Source organism: Gopherus flavomarginatus, chromosome 1 (assembly GCF_025201925.1).
Source record: "Gopherus flavomarginatus isolate rGopFla2 chromosome 1, rGopFla2.mat.asm, whole genome shotgun sequence".
In the NCBI taxonomy this organism is placed as follows: domain Eukaryota; kingdom Metazoa; phylum Chordata; order Testudines; family Testudinidae; genus Gopherus; species Gopherus flavomarginatus.
In genome coordinates, this window is record NC_066617.1 from 85,702,675 (window position 1) to 85,720,948 (window position 18,274).

Genomic DNA, 18,274 nt, shown 5'->3' on the forward strand with positions numbered 1-18,274 from the left:
CTCCAAAAATCACAACCTAATAGATACATGCCAATTTAGATCCAAAATTGAGCTTCTGTACAAACAGGTTTTAACAACTAATATCAATAGAAATATTCCTTAAACAGCCACATTTCAATTGAAAGTTTAAATTTAATGAATTATATTCCCCTGCATTGTGCATCACCGAAGCACTGCACATTACCAAACCTGCCATTACCTTTTGCAGGCCTGCCTGTTTCATGTATCCACCTCTTGTCTCATCTTATATTTTGATTGTAAGATCATTGATGTAGTGGCTATCTTTGTGCTGTGTCTGCCAGCTGCATAGGGGAAGATAAAATTGTATTCTACAAAATGGTATAGTGGAGAGCATGAAAGCTTTCTGCTCCCAGTTTGCCTTTGGGATTGTCATGGGTAGTGTCTATAAGGTAAATCTAGCCCTGTATGAAAATATATTTTATATTAAGAAATACTTTTGTTTTAAATGATAGTTTGATGGTCAATCACATTTCCCTCTGTGAAAGGCTGGATGAAATTGATGAAAATCAGTTCCTGAAATTCCATATGCAAATTTTCACCAGTTAATGTTGTGTATTTCCGGAACCCTTGTAATGTTGCTCTTCACGAAATTGAGTGCCCACATTTTTTGCATATCGTCTCTCAAAATCCACGTCTTTCAAAATGTCTTCATTGTGCAAACTCACACACATGAAATTCCACCCTGAAATGTGATAGCAAACATTGTTGGCAATTTTGACTGGTGAAGAGTAGAGAAGGACAGAAATAGTAAGCAACATACAAACAGCCACACATACATCTATCATATATTTTATTCAGTCATATATACATACACATCACAGCAGGTCAGATGGAGACAGGGAGGTATCTACTGTGGGTCAGCATTCAGAAGTAGCATGTAGGTTTGTCTTGCATCCTCAAGGTCAACAAACCCATCATCCAGCCAGAGTGGACGGGCCAACCTCAAGTGACAAGTTTTCTAAGGTTTTCTTCAGCTATTAAATGTTCCCAAACGCAGACATTCTACCTTAATGTCTGGAAAGTATTGACTTATATGGAAGGCCTAGTTTTCGTAATATGAAGGTCAGGGACAGTACATATTTATATTTGCCTGCTTTTGCATCACGTGTGCAAATTGGGGAGCTACATGTGCAAAATGGATATTTAGGTCTATTTGCATATGCAAAAGAAGGCACATAAATGCACATGGACCTTGGCTCCTCACTCTGTGAAAATCAGGAGCAGAATGTGAAAACAAGAGGGCGGATAGTTCCTTTTTCTTTCACTAGTTGCAGGGACTCTGATTGTGTCAAATTTTCTGAGTGAGAGGTGAGTACTGGTTCTGCATCATCATCCTTACCCCCTTGGGACCCCCTGGGAAGCTTTGTACTGGAGATCTGCAGGACTGTGCTCTATGAAGCTTAGGGAGTAAACAGTAAGGTAAGTACCCAATGTCCACAGCCACCTTCTCTGCTATGATGGTTATTATCTGTTTCTCATTTCAGAGGTGGAAAGGAGGCTATTCTCCAGTGGTTGTGGGGATTCATAAGTGCTATATTGCCTTAGTTCGATGGAGGGGTGCCCTCTACCCCTCAGTACCCTGTAATGATGCCAGACATTCACAGTGGTAGATAACTAATCAAATATGGAAAATCATAATAGGAGAAAGAGCCAGTGTAACTCACTGTTCAGTGTATGTTACAGGTCCTTCTCAGTGCCCAGTCCGCAGAGGATATGAGTCTTAGATCTCTGACCTACAGGGAATTGTCACTTTACTTAAGCTGTAAAGCCTCATTCTTTTAGCCCTAGAGGTCCTGTGTCAATCAAGATGGTGGTCATCACAAAAGTATAGTAGAAATAGTTGAAATCATCAGTCAACACAGGAGGCATCAAAACCATAACATATACCAATTCAACTCCTACACAAAGGGACCATGTTGTCAATTCTCAAAATTTTATTGTGACTTCTGCAATATTTGGTGTTTTTGTAAAGTCCCAGCTGCTGGAGTCCTGTGATTACGTGAGAAATGCAGATTTAATTTTTTTTCAGTAAGTTTCTAGCCCTCAGTGTTGTGGAGAAAAGCTTGACATCACAAACATCAAAGGCTCTTAAAAAAAAGGCAAATAAAAAAACCATTATTTTGTAATTCATGATTTTGAGTACCTGTTGCATGCTCTTGGAAGTTTAGGGTTGGCATTACTCAGGGGATATCTCTTTGGGTGGTGGTGGTGGTGGTGGAGTCAATGATTCTACCATAAAAAATTAAGGTAGTTCTTATTTAAGGGCTTTATAATCAAGGAGTCAAAAGGCAGATAGTATCCATGGGACAGTACCTGTTTACAAGCAAGCTGTCATAATAGCTTTTAGTTAATGCCAAGTCTATTTTAGTGTATGTTCCAAGACACACATTACTTTGACTTCCCATTCCCAGGTAGCATGCACTAGTTTCTTTGTATCAGAAGGGATTGACACTGACTTACACTTACTGTCCATGACATCTGATACATTTCATTTTCATGTTCACAAAATTCATAAATACATTTCAAATGATTGCTTAACAGTTCATTATAGCAGACATGCTTCACCTGGCAGTTCTCAGTGCACAAGGCCTGGACAAAATGGTAAACACAAGTGCTAATGGATATAATTGGATGATATGTTTGAAAACATTTTGAAACTACAAAGTACAGAAAACAGTTTATTTAACCTTACAATAAATTCAGCAAAATATAATACCTTAGAATTTTCTGTTTTAACCTGAACTTCCTTTTCAAGTTTATAAAAGACTGCAACATATTTGACAATGATATGGACACAACAGAACTATTTGCTATGTTTTATTTTCTACAGTCTGGTTAAACGTAGCATGCAAGTAATTGAATAAAAATGCTTGTATATATGATTTACTGTGAAATAACAATTCTACTGGTAGCGGACAAAAACCTCTCAATGAAAGTATATAGGTAAGTGACAAAAACAACAACAAACAATTTAAAAATCCTGAAAAATGTTCTTGTTTCTTCATAATCATTCATGTCTCATTAATGTCATATTCAAATTGGCTCTGAAAATATATTTTCGTACACATTTTATCATATTTATATTGCTAAATTGTATTATGCTGTTCTTTTGCAAATTCTAAAAATATATCAAAGGCTTGAATAATTTAGAATATTAAAGTTGACCAGGGTGAATAGTGTACATACACACTTCAGCCCTAAATTACCATTCAGTACTCTACCAAAATCACACCTGACTTCCATGAGAACCTGAGCAAAACTGCATACACCAATGTTTGTGTGCATGTGTGTGAATGCACATAGATTTCTACAATCGTGATCATATTCCTCCAACTTGGAAGCCAGATTTGGATGGGGGGGGGTGAATAGGGTCCTTTTGTGTTTCCAGAAACAAACAATTGAAACTATTTGTAAAACTATGCACAAACATGTTTTGTTAGGCTCACCAGGTTCATGCTAAATATTAACAAACAGAATAGATAATATGCAAATTGACTTTTGTTAAGACATCCTAATTTTAAAGAGTTATGCTGGTGTAAATCTGCAGTATAGTTATGACCGTTATAAGGAAATCGGAGGCATTTCACTCCAGTGAGACATCAGCAGCTACACGGAGACAGTTGTACATTTCCTGTGGCAGGTCAGATCGAGTGAGATTATTTCCATCCAAACGCAAATGTTTGACCCTGGAATAGGTTAGTGGTCCAACAACCTTACAAAAGCTGCTCAGTGGGAACTCTGAAACACAAAATAATGATGATAATTAATCATAATAGTCTACTTGACACAATCATCTGAGACTATGACTAATGCCAGGAGATATCTGTGGCCATGAACACAATGGACTATATATTTAGCTGGAGTAAAGTGATAGCTCCCTTGACTTCAGTGGAGCTCCATGGATTTACATTAGATGAGGAGCTCACACTTAATTGCTGAGTTTTCAAAGGAGCTCAGAGCAAGATTTTTCTAGTATTCAGCATCTGTGATTGGTACCAGATTTTAAAAAGAGTCCAGCTCCCATTTAGACACTTAAATAAATGGCCAGATTTTCAAAAGAGCTCAGCACCCAGTTGGCAGGCATGTTGGGACGAAGGCATGGCCATACTGAATAAATTGGGAGAGAGGTATAAAGCAAATGCTGCATGGCATACATATGAAGAGAGAAAGAAATGTGCAGGTGAAAACAGACTAGGGGTATGCTGGCAGATGGATGCAGGCCAATGGGCCTCTGTGTTGGAGATTATCTTTTAAATATCTTATTTTTTATTTAGTATATCTCAATGTGAAATTCATTTCTTTTGAAAATTCCACCCTAACCCTCATTTCAGGCTGACTAACACTGTCTTCCCTTAAGTCACCTAGGAAAATTGCTGCACCTTGTAAATAAAAAAAAAACTTTTTCCTGAAGGAGTATTAAAGAAGACAGAGAAAGATCTGAAAGCTATGGTAGGTGATATCCCCATTTGGGCTTCAAGGGGACTCCTTGTTCATGCTTATTAGAATCTTCCATTGTCATTGGCAAAATATGGCCCCTATGAACCAAACATGTAAGTTCTGCACCTACATGATTTTGGAGTCTCTTCAAAACATGGAAACTTAGGTCATTTCTAAGAAATGGAGACGTAAAATTGGAGAGTGGGTGAAGCTTTGTGGGGGATTCACAAAATAAAGGTTTTTTTGTTTGTTTTTTGTTGGTTTTTAAATTACTTTTAGAAAGTGGGGCCTACCTCAGCAGTTCCATTTCATTCTGCCTTACTCTGACACTGGCAATTTCCCTGTTGTTATATATTGTACAGCCTTCTCTTTGAAGGGGGAGAGATAATAGATATTCTTATGTGACTAAAGGTGTTCCATACTGGAGTATTGGAAAAAAGTAGAAAGTAGGTCAGATTTTGAAGGATGAATATCAGAAAACAATTCAAGTATGTAGGGACATAATTAGAAAGGCCAACCACAAAGTGAGATTAAACTAGCTAGAAACATAAAAGATAACACGAAAACATTCTACAAGTACATTAGAAGCAAGAGGAAGATCAAGGACAGTGTGGGCCCATTATTCAATGAGGAAGGAAAGACAATAACAGAAAATGTGGAAAGGGGGAAGTGCTAATTGCCTTTTTCATTTCAATTTTTACTGAAAAGCTTAGTAGCAATTGGAAGTCTAACATAGTGAATACCAGAGAAAATGAGGTAGTATCTTAGGCTAAAATAGGGAAAGAAAAAGTTAAAAATTACTTAGACAAGTTAGATGTCTTCAAGTCAACAGGGTCTGATGAAATGCATCCTAGAATACTCAAGGAGCTAACAGAGGAGATAATTGAGCCATTAGCGATTATCTTTGAAAATTCAAGGCAGATAGGAAAGATACCTGTCATACACAGATAGCTAAGGGTTACTATCTCTTTCACCTGGAAAGGGGTAACAAACAACACCTGACCAGAGGACCAATCAGGAAACAAGACTTTTTCAAATCTGGGTGGAGGGAAGTTTTGAGTGTGAGTCCTTTGTTCTTGGTCTGTTCTCTTTCTGGGCTCTGAGAGTGACCACAGGAATCTCCAAGCTTTCTAATCTTCTGTTTCCAAGTTGTAAGTACAAGGATAGTAAGACAATAGATGTATATTGTTTTTTTATATTTACATGTGTGTAGTTGCTGGAATGTTTTAAATTGTATTCTTTTTGGATAAGGCTGTTTATTCATTTTTTCTTTTAAGCAATTGACCCTGTATATTGTCACCTTGATACAGAGACCATTTTATGTCTTTTTCTTTCTCTTTATATAAAGCTTTCTTTTTAAGACCTGTTGGATTTTTCTTTTGTGGGGGCTCAAGGGGATTGGGTCTGCAGCTCACCAGGGAATTGGTGGGAGGAAGAAGACAGGAGGGAAGAGAGAATCTCTTTGTGTTAGATTTACTAAGCCTGAATTTGCATAACCTCTGGGTGAGGGGAGAGAAATATTTGATTTCTCGGTGCGGTGTTTCAAGGACTTGAAGCAGGGAATCTCCTAGAGTACCCAGGGCGGGGAAATCTGGGAGGAGGTAAAGAGGGGGAAGGGAAGTGGGTTATTTCCCTTTGTGGTCAGACTCAGGGCATCTGAGTCTTGGGGTTCCCCAGGTAAGGTTTTGGGGAAACCAGAGTGAGCCAGACACTGGAATTCTGGCTGGTGGCAGCGATATCAGATCCAAGCTGGTAATTAAGTTTGGAGGTTTCATGCTAACTTCTCATGTTCTGAACTCTAAGGTTCAGATCTGAGTAAGAAAGTTATGACAATACCAGAGGACTAGAAGAGGGCAAATGTAGTGCCCATGTATAAAAAGGGAAATAAGGACAACCCAGTCAGTTTAACTTCAGTACTCAAAAGATAATGGAGGAAATAATCAAGCAATCAATTTGTCAACACCTAGAAGATCATAAGTAATAGTCAACAGGAATTTTTCAAGAACAAATCATATGAAATCAACCTAATAGCTTTCTTTGACTGGGTAATAAGCCTTGTGGATAGGGAGGAAGTGGTAGATGTGGCAGATCTTAACTTTAGTAGGGCTTTTGATACTGTCTCACATGACCTTCTCATAAACAAACTAGGAAAATATAACCTATATGGAGCTATTATAAGGTGGGTGTATAACTGGTTGGAGAGAAGTTATCAGTGATTCATGGTCAAGCTTGAAGGTTGTATTGAGTGGGTTCCAGCAGGGATCAGTCCTGGATCTGGTTCTCTTCAATATCTTCATTAGTGATTTAGATAATGGCATAGAGAACACCCTTGTAAAGTTTGCAGATGATACCAAGCTGGAAGTGGTTGCAAGTGCTTTGGAGGATAGGATTAAAATTCAAAATGATCTGGACAAACTGGAGAAATAGTCTGAAGTAAATAGGATCAAATTCAACAAGGACAAATGCAGAGTACTACCATAGGAAGAAATAATCAATTGCACACATACAAAATGGGAAATGACTGCCTAGGAAGGAGTACTGCGGAAAGAGATCTGGGAATCATAGTGGATCACAAGCTAAATATGAATCAACAGTGTAACACTGTTGCAAAAAAAGCAAACATCATTCTGGTATGTATCAGTAGGAGTGTTGTAAGCAAGACACAAGAAGTAATTCTTCCACTCTACTCCATGTTGATAAGGCCTCAACAGGAGTAATGTGTCCAGAAAAGATGTGGAAAAATTGGAGAAGGTCCAGAGACGAGCAACAAAAATGATTAAAGATCTAAAAAACATACATGACCTCTGAGGAGAGATTTTAAAAATTGGGTTTGTTTAGTCTGGAGAAGAAAAGTCTGAGGTAGTGACATAACATTTTTCAAATACATAAAAAGTTGTTACAAGGAGGATGGTGAAAAAATGTTGTCCTTAACCTTTGAGGATAGGACAAGCAGCAATGGGCTTAAATTGCAGCAAAGGAGGTTTAGAAAAAAAAAATCTTAACCATCAGGATAGTTAAGCACTAGATTGCCTAGATAGATTATAGAATCTCTGTCATTGGAGATTTTTAAGAACAAGTTAGACGAAGACCTGTCAAGATTGGTCCAGTTATTACTTAGTCCTGCCTTCAGTGCAGGGCACTGGACTGCCCTACTGAGGTCCCTTCCAGTTCTATGCTTCTGTGATTTTACAGGCTGATTCTGATATTCTTCCAGATATGAGATACTAACTGACATCAATAGGCCTATTTGCATAAGTAAGAATAATTTGCATGAGTGATATTTGTAGAATTGGGTCTATGTAATTGTTACTAAATTTGACACTAAATAAACTATGGAAACAGTAGGTATCACTTCGATTTTTCATGCTGCTGTGACTGCAGTTAAATACATGTCAGGACTCCAACGGGGCAATCGAAACCATGGGGCAAATCCAGCCACTTCCTCCATTGCTAAGAAGGAACCTTTGTCTGTGGAATCAGTGCAGTTCACTGGGAGTATAAAAATCTATTTTCTGACCAGTTTTGGCTAGCCGAGTTTCCAGGCAGGATTGCTTCTGTATTCCACTGAAATGGTGTCTGAACCAATCTTGCACAGGCCTCTGTGCAAAATCATTTTGGGGGCAGGCCTGGAATGGACCAGGGGAAGATCAGTGTGTACACAAAATGAAGTGGCCCCAGAACTCACTCCATGCAGAACCAACAGAACAGGGCTGTGCTTATTAATTCAGCCCATAGAATTAAAGGACTGGGGCAGAGGTTGATTTTCCTGCACTGCACCCACATATAGTCTGGTCACTAGAGCTTTAGTTAATCTCAGTGTTTTTCAAATGAAAAATGGCACATGGAAATTTTGTCTGTGGTCTAAATTATTGTACCACTGAACTACTTTGGCTGCTGCACAAATGGAGTCTCAAAGACACTTTTGCTAGATACTCAAGGTTACCTTTGGCATATGAGAATCCACAGTGATTTGGGTCCAGCATTTTCAGCTCTTCATCACCACCCTTTGTAGCCCCCAAGTGAAGGGAGTATACTGGGGACCTGGCTGGTGAAAAAGAGGCTGAAAAGATGTTGATCTTAGGGCTGATGTTGATCTCAGGGATACTCTACCATGTGTCAGGGCCTGGAATGGCTCTGGCCAGCTGTAACACTGGGGAAAGTTGGTAGGGGCCATAAAGATGAAAAATAGTCATATCTGCCCACTTCTTGCTTTCCAAGGTATTGCACCAAGTGGAATTGGGAAGGATCTAGCCCTATAACTGTACTTAACTTGATTTAATTGATTTATTGTATTTTGTTTACTGAATACATTTTGTATTTGAAAAAATATATATATTTCTTTTTCTGCACTCACACAAAGAAATGTGAAATGCTTCCAGGTTGTTTCTACTCAAACCGAAGCTCCAGTGACTAACTCAAAAACCCGATGGCATAGCAAAGTCTGGGTTCAAACTGTGACCTAGGTTAAATAGGAAAATCCACACTGGAGCAACCCTGCTAAAAATAGGATATTTAAACTAAGAAGACTCAATCCTTAGCTGCACTGAATATAAGAACTGGAGGGGACAAAGGTGCCTATAAGCCTCCAATGAGCCTATGTTAGCTGGGACACCTAGCAATTAACTTACACCAGCTCAAATGGCCATGTAGGGCTTTTTCCATTGTCCTGGGATCAGTGGAATATTTGCACTCAATTGTCATCCCAGAGTGCCTCACTCCTGGCCTATAGGTGGCCCCAGCATGCTCCATGTAGTGGGGTAGGGACAGGATTAGCTACTCTGTTTTGATACCAGTTTAGGATTCCCTTATACCAGGCCAATTCTTATATACTTTGAGGCCATTTTCTGCAGCAGGCAGTGCAATCTGACCTGAGGAAGGCCTGAAGACACTAATATTGAGAAATGTTTTGTTTTCTTTCTAGTAATGTAGCAAGAATTTGCATTCAAAATTATTCTCTCACTCTCTCTCTCTCTCTCTCTCTCTCTCTCTCTAGCAGCTCACTTTCCATGTCTAATCTTGGTATCAAATCACAATCATTTAGTGGAAATTGTTATTCAGTGTTTAGAAGGTAAAAAAGCATGGTTTAATTGTTACGTATCATTAGTATTATTTTTACTCTGTCACATCTAGTATTATGGTTTCACGTTAGGGCTAAGGTCAATTGCATGGAACAGATGAGCTCTGAGACAAAGCGACATGCAATACAAACATTGCCTGATAATTGCTAAATATGACTCCGAAAATGAAGGACACAAGAAAGAGTGCCTTAACATAAATAGTTTTGTGTTGGGTCTCAATATAAGTGATATTTTTTAAAAAAACCTAAGTATAGTTTGAAATGCAGTCCATCAGTTTTTAAATACTGCTTTTTTCTATCTAAAACTTTTGGGGTAGATCATCAATAGCCCTTTAGCCCTTTACCCTGTTCAAGGCTCTCTTACACTATCTACCTGTATCATGGGCTGCAGGGTGAAAGGGAAGCTGACTCTGAAAGGTCCAATTTTTCAAGGTGAATACACAACTCTCATTGTCTTCAATGGGAGCTCTGAGTGCTCAGCATTCCTGAAAATCAGATCTCTTTGCTTTGGATACCCAAACACTGTAGGCCCAACTTTCTGAAGAATTGAACACTGGTTAGGCTTCATGGACTGAGAACTGCAGGTGCTTAGCACATCTGAACGCTGGTCCTGCTTGGATTTAGGTGCTCAACTATAGATGCAAATCTTTGAAAATATTGGCCTTAATTTCTTAATTAGTAATTCATAGTAAATGCACAATTGTCTGCCAAAATGGAGACCTGATTATGAAAATTATACACAGAGATGTCTACATGAAACTGAAGAAAGCCTACAGCAGTCGCTCTGAGCAGTGTAAACTCAATGAGGTGTTAACTCAGATACCCAATAATGACAATTTAAATGTCAACATTTGTTAACTATTTGACATAAGAAAGGAGAGAGAAAATTCCAGATCTCCAGAATTTACTGTGAATGAGATTTCATTTTGATGTCACAAAAGGATGGTATTTGGATGAGTTCTCCCCGCACCCCACGCCCCGCACTCTCTCAGTTAAGAAAGACCCAAGCTCAATGAACCTAGCAGACTCCAAGGACATACTGAAGCTCCAGTGAGGGGATCCAAGCTCTAGGAACACATTGAAGCTCAGGGAGCACAATCCAATATGAGTAGTGTCTATTTGAGTGACTCAAATGGATTGAGTCTATTTTGTAGGTGGCCCCCAGGAGAGTATCACCACCTTCCCCCCTTCCCCATCTGAACCCTTCTTTCAGTGCTTAAAATGACTGCTGGCATGATACATTAATTTCAGCTCAGTTCAAAACAAAGTTAACCTCCCCCCCAAACCCCCATCCTCCAAAAAATTGGGTTTCAAAATGGAAAAATACAAAACTGATAAGTAAAAGTAGGTAAGTAAAAACTGGTAAACATGGGGCGAGAACATGCCCAGCTTTGATAGAAGTGTCACTATCTATGGATCTCTTGTGGTCTAGGCAGGGAGTGGCATTAATTGTATTATTCATTACAATAAAATATGCAGATGTTACTCACTGTTAATTTGGTTGACTTGGAGGTAGAAGTTTTCTAGGTTCTCATTGACTGTTGGAATGCTCTTCAGCATGTTAAAGGAGAGATCCAACTCAACTAGGGAGGAGATATTGAAAACATTGCCTGGTATTCCACCATCTGTCAACCGATTGTGAGACAGATGTAAATATTGCAGGGCCTTAAGACCTTGGAAGTACTCATCAGGAATGTTGGTGATCTGGTTGTTGTTAAAATACAGCATGAGTAAAGCAGGAGGCAGTCCTTTTGGTAGTTTTGTAAGTTGATTGAAGCTCAAGTCAAGATATAAAAGTGACTTCAGTCCTTTCAAAGCCCCGGAAACAGAGTCTGTTTTCAGCTGGTTATTCTGTAGGTGAAGGACAGTCAGGTTCACCAGCCCCTCCAGTACATTGGCGGTGACTTTTGTGATCTTATTGTGACTAAGTTGCAGGTCATCCATGGTATTGGCAAGTGGTCCAACAGCTTCAGTCAAATTGTTATAATTTATATGCAATTTCTTTAAACTCTTTAGTTTGGAGAAGACTCTTCCCTTAATTTTTGAATTTTCCAAATGGTTGTGATCTAAGATCAGCCACTCCAGGTCTGTTACATTTTCAAATGCATTTTCTTCAATGCCCTCAATCATATTGTTTCGGAGATAAAGGTATTTTATTCCAGCAGGTACAATTGGGATGCTTTTTAATTTGAGGTCATCACAATACATTGCGGATGGATAGGTTTCAGGACAATTACATTCTGGGGCACAGACTGCTGTAGATGGCCCCATCATTGGATGAACATAAGGGTAATCTGGGTCTGGAAAATATCCCATATCATAGTCGTATTGGCAGAAAATGCCACTGATCAATACCAGTAAGAAAGGTAGAGAGCTTAGATGCATCTTTGAAATGTGTCTTGTCCCTATATGGGGTGAGAGTTATAATTTTGTATTAATTTTCCTTGATATTACTTTTAATTTTACCATATAAAATTATGCATAAAAACTGAAAAGGAAGATTGAATTAATTAAAGTTAATTTATAAAAGTGCCAATTAGGTTTGTGACTAGGAAACTTGTGTGCAAATCCACATCATATTTGGAAGGCCTAGAAGAAGATCTGGCTCTGAAAATCTCTCTCTCTAATATCTACATAGACTGAATAAATTGGTCATATACTTATGTAAATGACCCTGCAGATTCCCACAGTAAAACTTATTTTAAGCAGCCATTCAAGGGGTCATTAAGCCACTTGCTTAACACAGGTGGTTTTCTAATCCAAGTGAAGCAAAATTGTTCTCAGTGCACTTGGGATGCCATCTTGAGACAGAAAATTGCTTAATAAGGGTGGTTAGTGTTTTAAAATATTTATATAAGCATATATATACACATACAGTCCCACTACCAATTCACACAGTGGGTCAGACCCATATCTGGTGTAAATCAGTATAGCACCCCTGAAGTCAGCAAACCTAGGCTGAGTCACACCAGCTGAAGACCCAGCCCAGTGTTTTAACTACAGTTCAGAATGTGATGAAAAGCAATAAAAAACAATAAAAAAAATCAATTGTCCTCTTGTTCCTAAGCAATTTCAGAGCATATCCATATGCAACTTGGTATGCATAGTAGCATCCGACATGGATCTAAGATCCATGGAAAACTCCAGCAGAATACGATGTTATTTTTATTATTTATCTGGTGACAATATACTCTGAGCTACACAAACAATTGAAAGCTCCTGTGGTGCTTGCAATTTAGTTAAGAACAGCACATATGCCTTAAGTTTGTTCCCTTGCTTTTTTTGCTCACTAAAAGCCATGTTATATTCTAGTGGGCAAATAATCCTTGAATTAAAATATCTCCAAGCAGGTCCTGTTAATCTACCCTCCAACAGAATGTAAGAGTTTTTAAAGTGGTGTTATGGTATCTCTGATCAATGAATTTAAGTTTCTCTGCTCTGCCTTAGTATGCTAAGCTTTGATTGAGGAGATCTATTCAATATCTTTAATTAGGCACTTAGCCAATCAAATATTACCTAATTAGATAAAGTAGGGTAGAGATGCCATTGGGGAGATTTTCAAATGTGAGTTACAAGTATGGTTTTATTTGTCTGTTAGCCACTATTGTCTAAGAACATACTAAATCAAATGCAAAACATGGCACAGGTCCCCAGCCAGTGTAAATAGGCACAGCTTTACTGAAGTCAATGGAACTTCACTGATTTACATCAGCTGAAAATCTGGCTGGTCCCCTCTATGTAAACACATTCAGGATGGGAGGTCTTACTATTTCCCTACAAAAGTGGAAAGTCAGAGCTATGGCCAACAATCTGGACTGGCACTCTTTGGCCATACAGTAATATTCTCTGACATGTTTGCATTGTTTTTGGCAAAAGTAAAGGCCTACTAATATAGGAGAATGAATAGTCTGCTTTAACTGTATATTTCATTGCTTTTCTGGTTTTAATTTGTAGTTTTAATGGTTCTTAGTTTTTTTTTTCCCCTTAATTCCATATACAGGAGACTTGCTTCAAAGAACATGCAATATTCAATATGATGCAAAACACTAGAAATAATGTCAAGATTTAAACTAAATTTATATAGATTAGTGTAATCAACTAAATGTTAAAAATGAGATGGCATATGATTCATATGAATGTGTTTTTAAATCTGTATAAAATATAGCATGGTGCGTGTGTGTGTGTGTATAAACACACACACACACACACACACACACACACATACATAAAGTATAAATACTTTACCACCATAAAGTAAATATTATGTAGAACAATTATCTTGCTTGTTGCCAGATTCTTAATAAGTGGATCTAAAAAAGTCTATCAAAAATATTAAAAAAGTGCTCATTATATATACTCAAAATATTACCCTGGACCATATGATTCTGAATTATTAGGTTGGAGTGTGTTCAGACATGCCAGTCTTGATCTGGAAACATTTTTTGATGAAATTATTGTTTGTTGTTTTACAAGTTTCATTGTAAAATACCTGAGCACACAGTAGGGAAGGTGCACAGCAAATGCAGACAATGATAAATTGCATTGCCACAAACTTCAAAAAACCTCACCAAAATGGAATAGAGACAGTGGCAAAAACTCTTTAAATTTTTTTGAAAATTGACTACATTCATTATAATGTAATTTAATTATCATGAAAACAATAAATATCTTCAATATTAAAAATATTGTGATTCGGCAATATCAGTTTCACTCTGCTGGCTATGGTGTATAACAGGAAATTAAAATATTTAATTGGGTATTCAACAAAGTTAAATGACAACTTAATGACAATTTCAAACTGTCTAGCATTTTACCTTTCATCAACAGCCAAACTAATTATTTAAATGTTTCTATTTTGCATCCTCCTATTTAAATAGTACAATAATGATTTAACACATCAAGAAGACTGATAAATCATTGTTACTAACAGACCACTGGAGGGCTAATTGAAATGAGTAGTATTTTTAAATTTTCCTTTTACTGTGTATGAAGTTTCCCTTCTCAAATATTGTACAAAAAGTTCACCACTAATGCATGCAATACAAGGTTATTGTAAGCAAACTGTGAAATTAAATACACTAAAACTACTGATTTGTGTTCAATTTACAAATTGGCAAACTTGTTCTGACATTTTTCATTTCCCTATTACAGCTACATTTAAATAGCTGAACATTATAGTTAAAACATGCAACAGCACTTACCTTACTGCCTTGAAGCTGCTTTCTTTAATTCCCAGAGCAGATGCAATAAAGGACTGAATCGACCAATATATGCTGTAAACAGTGTCAGGAGGTAACTGGTTGCCAGATCCTCTGTGATACAAGAGCTAAAAAAAAACAAAACAAAAAACAACCCCAAAAAAAAACCCAAACCAAAAAAACACTAGTCACGCTGTTCTCTGAAGCTGCTATGTCATTTTGATGATCTTGTGGTATGGCATGTACAAATGCTCTCTAATGAAGTGCAGGTGGATACTGTATACTCTACAAGGACAACCCATCTGCAGTCCTTATGGAATACGGAAAAGATAAGTGTTTCACAAACCTGAAAAAGTTCAGACTCCGAACCACAGCCCTACACAAGGAATTTTAGTATTCTAGAGGAAAAAATGCTTTAAATAAAATACAAATTACATACAGACCTTTTCTGTTTCCCAGTTTATTTTATACCACTAGCCATGATCTAACAAATAACATTCAAACCTCAATGTAGTTTTATATATCTTAAGCCAAGTCATTTACTCATTTGTCTTGTTTTTCTTTCTATCACATTATTTCCATAATAATGTAATTAAAAAATTAACTGAGGAGAAGAATCAAAGATGAAAATACACTAGGATTTTTGTTAGAGTGCTATGCTATAAATCTTTCTCCAACACATTGCAAGCAAATATTGACTCCCATGCTTTTTTTTTTCCATTATACATATAGTAATTTACTAGGTTTGGGAATTTTCTTTGATGATCCAATTTATCTAATACATGTATGTTTCATAATAAAAATGTCCCATAAAGACTTTTCTGCAGTTGTAAATTCACTTTGGACATTTGTTCCTTTTTAGTTCTCAAAATACTCTTCTATCCTCCAGAATCTGGAACCACTCAGCTATGTATTCTGTTTCTTATTTCATGGATATCATTCAAGAATGCATCCTAAAGCTTGGATGAGAATGTTGGTTTTAGTTGGACAATCCCAAAAGATAATATATTAAAGAAAATCATTGGCAGAACCATAACTGTTCATTCTGGGTCTTAATATTTCCATAAGAAAACTCGCAGATACCTAAATTGTGAGTGTCTTGATGTGTTTATGGGATGCAAACCCTTTTCAAAGAGTTGTGTGAAGGAGGTAAAAAAGCAAATGTGTCTGTGGATAGTATAGACAAGGCATCTTGAAAGATTCTGTGATAGAAGGTTTCATGCTAGTCAGAGATGAAGCAATAAATACATCTGAATTTTATCCCAGAAGAGGTAATTATGTTGCTTGCTGTCATTTGTAAGGGATAAGTGATTTTTGTTCAGAATTTTAATCTGCCATTCATGGGCTGTCATCGGTGTTCAGTCCAAAACCGGCCTACATGCCAGTGCAGGGGAGTAAGGAAGCTACCCATATTACAGGTCGTAAAACAGGGTCAGGGCAGTGGTGGGGTTGAGTTTAACACTGTTGGAGCCGTTACTCTCCATTTTATACAAGAGGTGGATGGGGCCCTGGGTCTCTCCCAGCCATGCTCACCTGCATGTCTGAGCCTCTATGGTAGTGAAAGTAATCTGTACCAGGAAAAGGGCTGGTACAGGAAAACAGGAACTGATTGCGAGTCTCTGAGCCACAACTCAGTCACTGCTTTTGCTCCTGGGACAATATAACAGTGTAGTTAAGCTGATCAAAGCCCTGGAATAGACGCTGCTAGGTCAACAAAGAATTTTTCCATCAACCTAGTTACTGCCTCTTTAGGTGGTGCATTTACTACATGACAGAAAACCCCCTTCCATCACTGTAGCAAGAGTCTACACTTCAGTGCTATGGCCGCATAGCAGCAGCGCCACAGCTGTGCTGCTGCAGCACTTGTAATGTAGACATACCTTTAGACCAGGGATGGGCAAACTACGGCCCGCATGCTGTTTTAAGCTGGCCCGCGCTCCAGCTGGTGCACTGCGTCAGGGCTGCACCACGCAGCTCAGCCCTGCTCTGGCCAGGGTGCAAGGTTGGGGCCGCACCACATGGCTCAGCCCCGCTCCAGCACTCCAGATGGGGCTCAGGGTCAGGACTGTACCATGTGGCTCAAGGAAGCCACAGCATGACCCCGCTCTGGCTCCTATGCGCTCCAATGGGAGCTGCAGGGGTGGGGCCTGCGGATGGGACGGCGTGCAGAGCTGCCTGACCACTCCTTCGTGTAGGAGCCAGGGAAAGGAAATGACACTGCTTCTGGGAGCCACTTGAGGTAAGACCACTCGGAGCCTGTACCTCCTGAGCCTCTCCCCACACCCCAACCCCCTGTCCCAGCCCTGATTCCCCTCTCGCTCTCCAAACCCCTTGATCCCAGCCCAGAGCACCATCCTGCACCCCAAACCCCTCATCCCCAGCCCCACTCCAGAGCCTGAACCCCCATCTGGAACCTGCACCCCTTCCCGCACCCTTGCCCAAGCCCTGATCCCCCTCCCTCTGTCCGAACCCCTTGGTTCCAGCCCAGAACATCCTCCTACACGCCAAACTCCTACAGTCCAAACTCCTCATTCCCATTCCCAGCTCCATCTCAGAGCCCGCACCCCCTCCTGCACCTCAACCCCAATTTTGTGACCATTCTTGGCCCCCATACAATTTCCATTCCCCGATGTGGCCTTTGGGCCAAAAAGTTTGCCCAGCCCTGCCTTAGACTGTGAACTTTTTGAGGCAAAATTTTTAGTTCATGAGAACAATGGGTAAAATACTCTTTGTCTAATATACTTTGTCCTTAACATTGTAAGTATGTACACATTTTCACTTCTCTTTCTCTAACAAAGTCTCCCTCCCTGTCATGCCTTGTCTTTCTGGTTGAGGATGGCTTCTGGGAATCCCATGGAGCATCTCAGTGAAATCTGAGAACTGAAGTCAGGGGAGCTCTCTTCATCTTCCATTCTGCCTGTCTCCTTTTCACATTTCCCTTCATCATACCTCCTTCCATACTGCCCCAGTGTATACTGTCATTTGTGTCTTGTAAAAATAAGAGCATATTATCAGCACTCAGTAACAATCATTTCTGCACTGGCAGAAGGAATCACTGTGGCATTCCCATTTAGAGGTAGCATATGGTGTACTCATAAGTAGGGCTCAGTGTCTGCCACGGAGGTCATGGACTTTCTGGGACCTCCATGACTTCTGCAGGGGCCAGTGCTTAGGTGACCCCGGGGCAGCCACAGCAGCCCCTGCTCCAGCAGCCCCAGGCAGCAGTCCATAGCTGGCTGGCCGGAGCAGCCCCTGCTCCAGTGTCTGCAGGCAGTGGTCCCTGGCCAGCTGGCCAGAGCTGCTGCGATCTGCTGGCCCAGGCAGTTGGTGCTGCTGGCCTTGGGAACCCACCCCCCAGCAGCTCCCCTTCCCCCAGAGACCCTCCCAGCCACACACCCACACCCAATTTAATCACAGGTATTTTTAATATAAATCAAGGACAGGTCACAGGCCATGAATTTTTGTTTATTACCCGTGATCTGTCCACGACTTTTACTAAAAACACCCGTGACTAAAATGTAGCCTTAGTCATAAAAATTAA

General features: G+C 39.3%; 1 protein-coding gene across 1 annotated transcript; it reads right to left on the bottom strand.

Moving 5' to 3' along the window:
- Positions 1–794: 794 nt before the first annotated feature.
- Positions 795–15,008, bottom strand: LUM (lumican). Its single transcript, XM_050935762.1, has 3 exons — positions 14,737–15,008; positions 11,026–11,940; positions 795–3,759 (listed from the first exon to the last, which is right to left on the bottom strand). The coding sequence occupies exons 2-3, from the start codon at positions 11,918–11,920 to the stop codon at positions 3,605–3,607; spliced, it is 1,050 nt and encodes a 349-aa protein (XP_050791719.1). The 5' UTR covers positions 11,921–11,940; positions 14,737–15,008; the 3' UTR covers positions 795–3,604.
- Between the last annotated feature and the right edge of the window lie 3,266 nt (positions 15,009–18,274).